The sequence below is a fragment of the Mirounga angustirostris genome, unplaced genomic scaffold (genome assembly GCF_029215605.1).
Source record: "Mirounga angustirostris isolate CCGP_5_RB_7025 unplaced genomic scaffold, mMirAng1.0.hap1 SCAF_6, whole genome shotgun sequence".
Classification (NCBI taxonomy): domain Eukaryota; kingdom Metazoa; phylum Chordata; class Mammalia; order Carnivora; family Phocidae; genus Mirounga; species Mirounga angustirostris.
The window spans coordinates 122,333,801-122,346,711 of NW_026991714.1; the positions used below are offsets into that span (position 1 = coordinate 122,333,801).

Sequence of the window (12,911 nt, forward strand, 5' to 3'; positions counted from 1 at the left end):
GTGTGTGTGTGCGTGTGTTTATGATAACAGTGCTTACATAATCCCAACAACCAGGCCCTGGGGACTCACACGCAGAGATGGAACGGCTGGTTTAAATTAGGTTTCCATGTGAAATATCGTATCGCTATTTTTTTCCTAGCATTGTGGGAAAGTATATGGAAAATGATTTGACTGATAGGAAATAAATCTGGATGCATGATCAGGACTGAGGCACAAACCATGTGGTAGTCTGCGCCTGCTCATGAAGCAGTCTCTCTGAGGGAAAATGAATTAACCCTTTCAGGCCACTAGACTAGTAAGTCATCGCAGTGTACCAGAATAGCCTGAAAGAGCTGTGACTTTCCAGAGCCACTGATTTGCAATCAGTTTCAATTTAAAAAAAAAAAAAAAAAAAAAAAAGGAGCTAAAGCCTAGAAAGAATATATTCTTTCTATGAGGTCTCAAGAATTAATGCATTTGGGTGTCTGGGGAACCATTTTAACTTTTGGGGATACATTTTTGTTTGTAAGGAGATGGGTTTGAATTTCTAGCTCAAAGAGTCAGTAATTTTATGATTCTAAGTGTTTGCTCATGGCTTCCCACAGCAGGATAGGGCTCATCAAAAGCAAATCACACGGAAGGAAGAAATGCACCAGAGCACCAATGACAAGCTTTACTGACAAAACAGTTTCTTGTTCTAGAGAGCCAGAGTCTCACAGGGTGACTTTTAACTGGGTAACCAGGTGATGAGGGGACAAGGCATGGAGACAGTGAGCAAGGAATTGCTTATAGTGCAGGAGAGGGGTTGGCTCTAGGAATCCCAGAAGGTGCCCAGCTGCTCCCAACAGCCCCAGGAGATCAGAACAAATGGTTATCTTAGCTTATCTTCTTCCCAAGAGGCTCTGAATTCCTTGCAGGATGATCTGGACTAGGAGTCTGATTCCAGATCTGTTCTCCTGATGTTGCACAAAGTCCAGAGCAGGTAGAGAGCAGAGGTGCGTGCTGGGAGCCCCCTGGGCTGGGGCTGGGCTCAGGGTGGCAGGTGGTCCATCACATACCTGTCAGCACTGCTGGCTGGTACCACAGGGTGACCCTGTCTTATCACTGAAGGTCCCTGTTGCCACTGTTTCCCTGTTGTTTCTGTGTAGGGAAAGGAAAGGGGTGTTCAGCACCTGTCTCTTCTGTTCTGCTTTTTTCATTGCTTTCATCATATTTTGGGACTCTTCTTGGCATCTTCTCCTTTTATTCCAACTCTGTGTTCAGAGGTGCTGCTCTTAACTGAGTGCTTAGAAAAACTTAATCAGTGACAAGTTTAAAAGAAACTGTCACCCCTCATCAGATAAAAGAGCACCCCACGGGGAGTCCTCATTTTGACATCAACAGGAATTGGGACCTCAGAAAATCACTTCTCCCTTGAGCCATAGATTCTTAATCTGGAAAAATGGGTTTGGACTGCCCTCTCTGATTGCTGTCAGCACTAAAGGCCATTCGTTCCTATCATTTTATCAATGGGGGACGGGCAGTTGCCATGGGTAACTGACCAAGAACTCAGTTCAGGCCTCCCTCTCCCTCAGGCCAGGGAAATGGGTTGGCCCCAGATTTCAGCACTGTTGCTGAACCAATGCAGCTCCCAGGCCATGTGAGGTCAAGACCAAGGCTTTGGTTTGTTAACAACTAGGTTTATCAGCCCAGACATTAGCCAGGATGGAGCAAGTGACTTAAATGAACACTAGTGTCCAAGCACCAAAGTATAGAGAGCAGCAAAATAACCTTAGAGAGGGGCGCCTGGGTGGCTCAGATGGTTAAGCATCTGCCTTCAGCTCAGTTCGTGATCCCAGGGTCCTGGGATTGAGCCCCGCATCGGGCTCCTGGCTCAGCAGGGAGCCTGCTTCTCCCTCTCCCTCTCCTCTCCCCCTGCTCATGCTCTCTCTCTCTCTGTATCTCTGTCTCAAATGAATAAATAAAAAATCTTAAAAAAATAAATAACCTTAGAAATTAAGCAGAGGATTTTGAGGCTGCATATCAGAAAGGGGGGACTTAGGAGCGGGTTATTATTAATCTTGCTGTCCATCCGTCAACTGTGTTTAAATGTATTTTTAAAACAATATTATCCTTAGGCCTTATTTTCTTATAGTCCCGTGGAATTTTATAGATCAAGAGGGAGTTTATGAATTACGTTTCTGCCTCCATATTTTCTTTTTCTTTTTTTTGCCTTTTTTTTAAATTATAATGTATTATTTGTTTCAGGGGTACAGGTCTGTGATTCATTAGTCTTACACAATTCACAGTGCTCACCATAGCACATACCCTCCCTAATGTCCATCACCCAGCCACCCCATCCCTCCCACCCCCCTCCACTCCAGCAACCCTCAGTTTGTTTCCTGAGATTAAGAATGTCTTACAGTTTGTCTCCCTCTCTGTTTTCATCTTATTTCATTTTTCCCTCCCTTCCCCTATGATCCTCTGTCTTGTTTCTCAAATTCCTCATATCAGTGAGATCATATGATACTTGTCTTTCTCTGATTGACTTATTTCGCTTAGCATAATACCCTCTAGTTCCATCCACGTCGTTGCAAATGGCAAGATTTCATTTTTGATGGCTGTATAATATTCCATTGTGTATATACACCACATCTTCTTTATCCATTCATCTGTTGGTGGCTCTTTCATGGTTTTCTGCCTCCTTATTTTAAAGATGGAAGATGAAGAATATGGAGAGGTTAAATGACTTTCCCAGAATCCCATAGCAAAGCAGTGATGGAGCCTAGAGCTTCACCTCAGATCCCTCAGCTGGGGCCTTCATTTTCTAATACTAAATTGATTTTAAAAAAAGAAAAAGAGTTTTCCTGTGAAAAAAATATTCATCGAGTTTGCAGGACCTGGGTTCAGTGGATGCCCCTTTCTGCATTTTCCAGGTGAGCTCCTGGGTGACGTGGCTGATCCTCACGGCGGGCTCCATGGAGGAGAAGCGAGAAGTCTTCTCCTATTTGGTGCACGTGGCCAAGTGCTGCTGGAACATGGGCAACTACAATGCTGTCATGGAGTTCTTGGCTGGCCTCAGGTATGGAAGTAGGGAACACAGTTATCTGGATACCAGCCAAATGGCACCGAATTAATTGCCCTGGAAACCACATTTATCCAAACCAGGCAATTGGTTGCGGGTGATTGTTTGCGGGAAATACGTTATTCTTTGTTAACACCACAAACCTTGTCCCTCAAAGATACAGCAGCAGAATTCAGCCGCCGTGGCCAGTCACGATCCTAATTAGCTATATCTGCTCTGATCCCATGCTGTTGGCCACACTGGGTAAAATTATCTGGGTGCACAACTCCATCAATCCCATCGGTGACCCCCACCTGCCCTCTGTGCCCTGTAAACCCCACTGTTATCAGTCTCTTCCCAGCTCTGCCTGATGAACTGCCTCAGCACTGTAGGCTCCCATCCACCGACTGGGAATGGCTGACACTGATAACAAGCATTCAGTGTTAGCTGTTATTTTAATTGAACATTTACTATGTGTCAAGCACTGAACTATGCATCTCCTATGCATTAAATCTTTTAATTCTCAGAGCAATTTCTTGGTCGATACTCTTATTATTCCCACATCATACAAAAAAAGAAACTAAAGTTAGGAGAAGTTAAGTCCACCTAGTATGGCTGGGATGTGAATGCAGGCAACCTTGACTTGAGAGCCATTGCCCTTAACCTCTCATATCCTGCTCATATGCCTTCTCCCTTAAGCTAATAATAAGATCACCATCTTATCAATAAATCTCCTGCCTTACTCCCTTTCAGCTTCAGTTATCTGGCATAAAGTAACTGCCCCTCATTCTTGTGGGAGGTAATGTGGTATGGGGCAGAAGGGTATAAGTTGTTGGGTCAGATAACAAGGAATCAAATCCTGGCACCCCCATGGAATAGCTGTGTGATCTGAGCCAGTTTCTTGATCTCAGTGAGCCCTAGTTTCTTCATCTGTAAAATGGGGATGATAATAATAAAAAGCACCTACCTCCTCACACAGGATTTAGTGAGATAGTACAAAGTGTTTAGCACGCATGTTTGGCATACAGTAAGGCTCTAGAAAATGAACCTGCTGTTGTTAGTGTCTGAGATTCACCTTCCCAATGAGGGTTCTCACTATAAATAGATCTTGCTTCATAACATTATTGAGATTTTTCTCTGATTCTCCAGATCACTGCAAAGGGATTCTGGGTTGGGGGAGGAAAGGAAAATTCTCAGAGTTGGAAATTTTTTTTGTCCTTTTGAACTTTCTTAACTAAGAATAAACTCAAACGATAATGTCACTGGCATTTAAAGTGGTCATACAAATGTATCAGGCGTGGCTCAAAAGAAGGAAAAAATAGAAAGAATACTGAGAGAACAGGAGATGATTTGGATGATTGGATTCTCTTTGTGATAAATTTTCTACAAAAGACATGTGTTACTTTTCTTTAAAAAAAAAAAAGAATGATCATATGATAAAACAATTCTATTTCAATGATGCTTATCCTGGGTGTTTGGCAAGCCGGTGTTGGCTATTGGCTGGAGACCTCGCTTCCTCTGTTCTGGATGTCATTGTCCTCACAGCATGGCAGTTGGTTTGCTCCAAAGTGAACAACAAGAAAGCAAGGCAAAAGCTGCAGTGCTTTTTATGGCCTAGCCTCAGACATCACACACTGTCACTTCTAGCATATAATACTGCACATAAGAGAAAAGACTGGTTGATTGTGGATGGGGTCTATACTACACCAGGAGCTGTGGATCACTGGAGGAAACAATTAGGAGTAAAAAGATTTACATAGAACAATATTTTATTCAATCATGGTATCAATTTAAAATAACCCAAATGTGGGGCGCCTGTGAGAATTGTGTCTCATTCTCCTAGGCTCATGAGCATGAATAAATCTCAGAAACATACAGCTGTGCAAGAAAAGCAGGGGCTCAGTAGGTTAAGCGTCTGCCTTCAGCTCTGGTCACGATCTCAGGGTCCTGGGAAAGAGCTCCGTATCAGGCTCTCTGCTCAGCAGGAAGCCTGCTTCTCCCTCTCTTTCTGCCCCTCCCCCAGCTTGGGCTCTCTTCTCTCTCTCTCTCTCTCTATCTGTCTCTCTGTCAAATAAATAAATAAAATCTTAAAAAAATATAAATAACCCAAATGCACATCAGTGGGGAAATGAAGGAAATAATATGATGCATCCTTACAATGGAATATTATGTAGCCACCAAAAATGATGTGTATGAAATATGTTTAGTATCATTGGAAAACAAGCAATATATAATGCATAAAAATATCTGGGAACAGGGCTGTCTTTACTTAATAACCTCAGCAATATTTATACAACATTTATAAAATATGTAGAGCAGACACCTACAAATAGAATAAATACTGGAAGGAAATATACCTAATGTTGTCTGTGGATGATAGCACTGGGGGTGGATTTTCTTTATTTTTGGTATTTTCCAGATTTTCTACAATGAACATCTAGTACCTTTATAAACATAAAAAGAAATAAAGGTTTTAAAATAGTGTCAATTATCAATCTAACAAAAATAATTTGATCTGTTCTTGCTGAGATTTGTCTTTTGCCCCCAAATCTACCATTACAACCCCATTACCCATGGAAAGAAGGATGATCCAATAATGAGAATCACGTATTCACTTTATTTATACTTCCATTTCATGCCCCAAAAAGGATTCTCACCACCTTGTAAGAAATCAGTTGTAGCTGGACTCAGTGGGGTGAAATCAGGAAACAATTTTATTTTTCTGACATCACTGTCTTTCAAACCTGCCTAATAGGCTCTTCCTCCCTCCGACTCTGGGTTATACCTTGGGAGGTCCTATAGCTTTCGCAGTCACTGATGTGGTCAGTAGCTTGTCTCATTCTCCTAGGCTCATGAGCATGAATAAATCTCAGAAACATACAGCTGTGCAAGAAAAGCAGGTTGTCTGAGTACCTACAGTGTGACACCATTTCTATAACGTTTAAAAGCACACAGTTCTATAAGCTGCTTAGTGATATATACATATGTTGGGGAAGCATAAAGAATTGTAAGGGCACGAGGACGCTGAAGTACAGTTGTGGTCCCCTTCGGTGAGGGAGGGAGGAGTGCATGCTCATGGAGGAACCCACTGGGGCCTCAACTACATTATTAATGTTTTATTTTTTAAACTGAGAGGTTGGTGCCTGGGCGTTTGTCATATTGTACTTCTCTATGTCCTTTGAATGTCTTATGTATGATATAGTGATTTTTTAATCCAGTCTGATATAAATCAAAATTTCAACATCTCATTTGATTTCAAGCTTCACCCTTCCCCACATTTCACAGCTTAGTCTCAGAAACCTGCAGTAGAATGGGAGGACGGGGTTTATCTTTTCTTCCTACAGAAAAAGTGGGTGGGAGAAGAAAGAGGGAGGGAGATGGGGTGAAGAGAACAAAGGTCTCATTTGACTGGGACACTTGTAATCTGGCCTAGGTGCTCCCACAGAGAGAGATACGACATGCTCTTAGGGTTTCTTCCTAGGTACTCCTCCTCCGTTCCCCCACCTGTTGCCCTGTAGGTACCTCCCACTGCACCGTTCGCTGGCAAGGGGCAGGGCCCCCTCAGTCCCCAGGATCCAGCTCTGGATTTCCTGCCCTCACAGGCTCTTTCTGCTAGGATCCCCTCCTTCGGCAGGCAGGTCTTTCTAGATAGTTCAGGTGCAACGACACCTCACGGTGTCCCTTCCTGACTCACAGGAAGTGCTCAGTGCTTTGCCCTCCCAGACTCTGCAAATGCAAGACAGGCCCACTGGAACCTTCAAGCAGCTCTAGGCAGCCGGTCATCTTTAGACCTTCCCAGGCAAGAGTCACACAACGGGCTCTGTGATCAACAAACTCAGGACACAGCTCAGCCTCTCCACGGAGCTCACTTGGAGCCTTCTGCCCTGGGGCTGATCCTCCTCCCTTCACATACCTCCCTCTGACAACTCTATCCAGGGAAATATCCCCTTCCTGCCTGCTCAGATCCAATTCCTCTGCACAGGCTGATGGACAGTTACAGACCACAGATGGCAGAGCAGTTTGGGTACCCTTATGACAACCTGGTGCCTCTCTTTAGGAGGTGGGGTACAATGTCACCTGTTGTTCTCAGCAGCAGTTTCATCACAGGGAAAGTCCTATTTAACATCCTGTTATGCAAATAGTATTTTAAGATAATGTCCCTCAGGATGGGCCAGTGGCTTAATGTCAAAGCTGGATTTAGTAAAAGCAGTTGTACAAAAGAGGTCAAAACAGGGTTTATGTATTTCACTGAGGGACTGGCCTAATCCAAGGATAACATTTAAAAGATCAAGAGGAGTGGATGGACCATGTTTTCTGCAGACAATCCTCCATAAATATCTGTACAAACCATATTACCCACTAGGTTTCCCTCTTGGCTACAGCTGCCAGAAAAGCTCAAACCTAGGTTCAGTGCCCACCTTCCAAAATTAACTCCTTCCACACGTGTTATTTGTATCTGTCCTACTTAATTTTGTGTTTCAGTTTCTAAAAGTAATACATCATTTGGGGAAGTAGGTGGAGATATGAGTCCTAAATAAATATTACAACATAAGGAAAACTGAGGCAAAAAGAATATATTTGCATGGAATTTAGGCTATATACTGTGGATGATATTATTTCTCCTTTTATCTAAAAAAAAAATCATTTACTTGCAATAGGTCAAGAAAAGTTTTAAAAATGTGGCAGTTTATGGACCAGTCTGACCTGGAGACCATGAGGAGCCTGAAGGACGCCATGGCTCAGCACGAATCTTCCTGCGAGTACAGGAAGGTGGTCACGCGGGCCCTGCACATACCCGGCTGTAAGGTGGTTCCCTTCTGTGGGGTGTTTCTGAAGGAGCTCTGTGAAGTACTGGATGGAGCCTCTGGCCTCATGAAGCTTTGCCCGAGGTACAATTCCCAAGAAGAAACTCTAGAGGTGAGGCCTTTCAAAATCTGAAGTGTCATTGTCACCAGAAGAGAGAGCCTGCTGAGCCTAGGTTATCCGTTGTTGCTGTTGTGTTGGGTAACACTTAGGCCCTGGGAAGTTCTGGAGAAAATAATGCCAGCTAGCACGGTTTGGGGCTTAATCTTGTTAACTTAGCTTTAATGGGGCAGTGCTTAAGTACAAGTGGAAATGGGTGTTGTTTTCTGATTTTTAAGGGATGATGGGGTTTTATTCTCTCATTGGATGGGAATGTCTGGATGCCAAGGATAAAAGAAGTCAAGTGAGGTACGCCTGGCAGATGCTTAACGCTCATTCGGTTAAGCGTCTGCCTTTGGCTCAGGTCATGATCCTGGGGTCCTGGGATCGAGTCCCGCATTGGGCTCCTTGCTCAGCGGGGAGCCTGCTTCTCCCTCTGCCTACCACTCACCCTGCTTGTGCTCTCTCTCTGACAAATAAAATAAAATTAAAAAAAAAAAAAAGTCAAGTGAGAGTATTAACTTTTTGGAATTAGAGGGATAAAGCATGACGGGAGGTCAGTGCTGCCTTGCTTTCCCCCTTTGTGGGAGGATGCTGGAGAAGCTGGCCTCTCATCAAAAGACGAGCTCCAGGCTCTGATCACAGCCACCTCAGCTCTCCCAGGCCCGTGACTTTTTGTTCCTGACTCTGAGAGGGGAGAGGACCCTGTGAACTTTGACTCGGGGCATCGGGCATTGGAGAGAACCGGCTTTGAGAAACTGGAAAAAGGTGTTTAGAAATGAAAGAAGGGACTGAATTGGGGAGAACTTTCCCAAGATTTTTTTTTTCTTGGTTTCAGAAGTAAAGTTTAGTGATTCATCAGTCGCATATAACACTCAGTACTCATTACATGAAGTGCCCTCAGTGTCCATCACCCAGTGACCTCATCCCCCCACCCTCCTCCCCTCCCCTCCCCATACCTGGCAGCCCCAACCCAAATCTAGGGTCATTCCCACTTGGCAACAGCACCACTACTGACCTCACACACACACACTCACACTCACATACCCCACCCTTCTCAGTGGCCATGAGACAACTCCTAAAACTTCAGCCTCTTCTGTGTCACCTGGGAACCAGGTCATCACCTGCTATCAGGGAGACTAACGAGCCCCTGGCAGGTACAGGCACCACTACCAGCTTGCATCTCTCTGGCTTATGCAGGAAAATAAAAGTGCACTAAATGGAGGAGAAAGCTTATAGCAAGCCCCCCAGGCTGCACCCACACCGGCTTCCTTGTATCTTAGAAGCCCGGAATGCCACATCCAGTGGCGCAGCGGGAGCTCTTATGTCGAATGGGAGGAACTTCCTGATCCTGAATACAGACCATAAGAGCTTTAAAACCATCAGGAAGCCTCTGTGCTACTATAGGATATAAGGGCAATCAAGCAAAACGTCATCCTTTCTCAGTGTTTTCCTTGGGCCCCAGGAATTTTATCTGGTTCCATAGAATAATAGACTTTTGTCATGGTTTTTCTCGATTCTCACTACCAGGATAAAACAACCCTACCCATTTTCTGTAAAGTGGCTAATCTTCTCCCTGGGGAACCTTGAAATAATATTGCTTTTTGTGTTGTAAATTCGAAATGGAGTGTTGATTCCTAGAGGAACTAAAGTTGTCTTAGTGGAAACAAGAATGGATTCTAATAACTCATGTGGTGAAACGAAAAAAATGTTTTTCCTGGAGACTCTTTCTTTTTCTTCCCATAAAATAGGCGCAAATGCCATTATTTATGACTACTGCGATTTTATTTCCCTACCCAAGTAGGTTATTTAGACATAGTACATGAAATTGCAATAACAAATTCTTGGTATGTTTTTCTGTAGTTCGTAGCTGATTACAGTGGACAAGATAATTTCTTACAACGAGTGGGACATAATGGCCTAAAGAATTCAGAGAAGGAGTCCACCGTCAACAGCATCTTTCAGATCATCAGGAGCTGCAGCCGAAGTCTGGAGGCCGAGGATGAGGACAGCCCCAGTGAAGGCAACAGCTCTAGGAAAAATTCCTTAAGGGATAAAGCACGGTGGCAGTAAGTTTTATACTTTAAAAAGAGAGATGCTCATTTTTTCTTTCTCCTACATCAGGTTGGTTTTAGGTGGACTCCTAACAAAAACCCACCACCTTCATCAGGAAGCCATGCTTTCTATTCTAACTTTACCAATTCTGAATTTGAATTCACCTTTCTAAATTGGCTGCTTTGTTCTAGAATTACTGCTCATAATTTGACTTCTTGCCACCTGTTACCTCTTTAAAGAGGACAAACTAGAGCTATCCTGTCACTTCTGAAAATTCAACAAATTATATTTTAGCATTAGAACCATGATATTTTATTTATTTCATAGCTTCTATAAAGATAGATTTTATTAATCCCTGGGAGGGGCACAGGGACGGATATTAAAATATGTTTAAATCAAATATACTGATTTATTAGGGCTGGAGTGACACCCTGAAATCGGTGCTTTTAGCAGCTCCCCCAGACTTCTGGGTGATTGTAAATCAGGTGGTTCACAGATCTCACTTCCAGAAGCACAGCTCTGCAAGGTGGCATCTGTAGCTTTATAATTATTCAGTTGCTGCAACCGCTCTTGTATCCACAGACATTGCTGCCCATCTAGACATGTGTACCCACAACCAAATGGGAAGTCCAGAAATCAGCAGTCTCAGGGCATGTGTTGTGCCTCTTCAAGGCCACACTCAAATGGCAGAGCCTGGTCCAGCTGGAGGAATCCTCTAGCGCCACCCAAAACCATTGGGTCTGCCGACTTTGACATTGTTGCCCGGAAGATTTTATCTGTAGTCAGTACTCATGGGTCATGCCTTGCAGTTGTCTTGAAGTCTTCATACACACTTGTGTACATTTATGAGACATGGTGATTTGTTTTGCAAAGCCTTCCCTGGTTGTCTCTGGGAAGGGCACGGTGTTTTTAGGAAAGAATTTCTGTGGAATTGGAGCACTGGATCTTTAGAATCTGTTGTGAACAAAAGAAATGAATGCCTTGTGTCTGAGTCCCTAATGCTGTTAAGGAGGGAGGTAAACCTATATTCCAGATTTCTCCAAAGGACCCAGATGCTCAAAGAATAATCTTACCCCAGTGTCTTGCCCCTTAAGCTGAAATGTCTCACAAGTAGCTTCTACCAGTTGTTTTTGGGTTTTTTTTTTAAGATTATCTCAAATCAAAGATTATTTGAAAGTTTTCGCACTAACTGTCGGCTGACTTTAGTAGCAATCTCTATACACAAAGAGGACCATCGACAAATAAACACATGTCTGCACAGAAAGCACCTCATAGCCATTTCCGTCCTTAATCTATGTCTACCTCTATCTGCAATTCCATGTTTATAGGTATGTAGGTATATACCTACCTCCTTCCACAAAAGATTTCGTAGATGCTTATAAGAATAAATATAAATAATTGAGGATATTAAGAGAAAAGGGAAACAGGAGAGGAAAAAGTAAAACATACTGAAGTGTATCACTTACAGTGACTAAATTTTGTTCTGAGAATTCTTAGTGACTAAAGGAAAGAGAGGATTTGATCCATGATAAGTTTCACAGTATTTGTAAGAAAAATCAGACAGATGATTTAGAGAAGAAGCATGCCTTTTCCTCATACTGAGATGACTGAATCCCTTTGTTAAATCCTGCTAGAAGAGACGCATCATCCCTCAGGAGTTCAAATAATGAATTTCGTATGGCTCTTCTTTATAACATCCTTCTCTTGGGGCTGTGTTGGGGTGGTGGTGTTACTTAAAGGTGTCATCCTTTCTAAAGTACTTTTAGGAATACTGCCTTTGATTGAGTCTTAGAGACCTAGCCTCTGAGTTTCCCTTAACATCTTTTTTGGGGGGGTGGGTGGGGTGCTGGGGTTCCTTCAAGTGATACTTCATCCCATCACCTCTCCTGAAAGTTTTGTTTCCAATTTTCTACTCATTCCCTTGTTCCCTTTCTAATCACCATCCCAAGAATATTGCTCTTCCACTTCCCATCTTAAGTAGTCTTAGAAGGGGGAAAACCCACAAAAATGCAAATATCCTGTAAAGCCATAGTGAAATCACATTAAAAGCTATGTCCCTCAGTACCCGTAATAATTTTTTGTTTGTTTTGTTTTTTGGGCTTTTTTTGGTTTTTTTTTTTTGTTGTTGTTGTTGTTGTTGTTTTTTACCCCAAGTGACTGCTCCTCTGAAAAGAACCACTGAACACAAAAGATGGGGGTAGGGATGTTTAATAGAATTCACTGAAACCATATCAGCAAGCACTGTTTCCGGGACCACCTGCCAGGATTTGGGAATCCATTCCTGAACAGAGCCCCATGTTATCATTTCCAGCACAGTGTTGTGTGTAGCAAAGGGATTTCCAGATCCCAAGTCCCATAGGAACCACACTTTATTGTTGATTTGGCTGAAACAAAGACTCGATAACTAATAACCTTCAGCCCCGTTCCTGTGGCAGCTGCCTACTCGGTGAAAGTTACATCAAAGAAAGAAGTGACAATCTCATGGTCTTTGCTTCACCCAGCCTGCAGGGTTCTCTTCCAGTTTGTCTCAAATCTCTCACTACTCCTGCCAGAAAACCCATTTGAATCATTCACAGAAACCTAAAGAGTTCAAGTCTTCAGCAGAAAAGGAATAGGGTTGAGAGAATCTCAAAGTGTCAGTGGGATTGTTAGGTCAACCCGTCCAGCTCCCCTGGACAGATGAAGAAGTGGTGCCCAGAGAGGTGAACTCACTTGCCTACGTGATGCCTACTGAGCTGGGGCAAAGCCTGACAGCGTGTTCAGGGCAGGACACAGTCTTTTCTCCTACAGTGTTCAAGGCATTTCTTGACACTGTAGAGGGGCTAACCCTCAGCTTCTTTTTATTTCTAGTTCCTGTAGATTAGGAACATCTGAATTCTAAAAACACTCCAGTTAACATTTCGTACGACCTATAAAGCTCATTAATAATGAC

General features: G+C 43.2%; 1 protein-coding gene across 1 annotated transcript in view; it reads left to right on the plus strand.

Moving 5' to 3' along the window:
* PLCE1 (phospholipase C epsilon 1) overlaps window positions 1-12,911 on the plus strand; it is a 312,623-nt gene that overhangs the window by 218,338 nt on the left and 81,374 nt on the right. Inside the window, exons 5-7 of the mRNA XM_045878454.3 lie at window positions 2,895-3,040; window positions 7,681-7,939; window positions 9,788-9,993. Coding sequence (XP_045734410.1) covers window positions 2,895-3,040; window positions 7,681-7,939; window positions 9,788-9,993 — 611 coding nt within the window. The remainder of the gene's footprint in view (window positions 1-2,894; window positions 3,041-7,680; window positions 7,940-9,787; window positions 9,994-12,911) is intronic.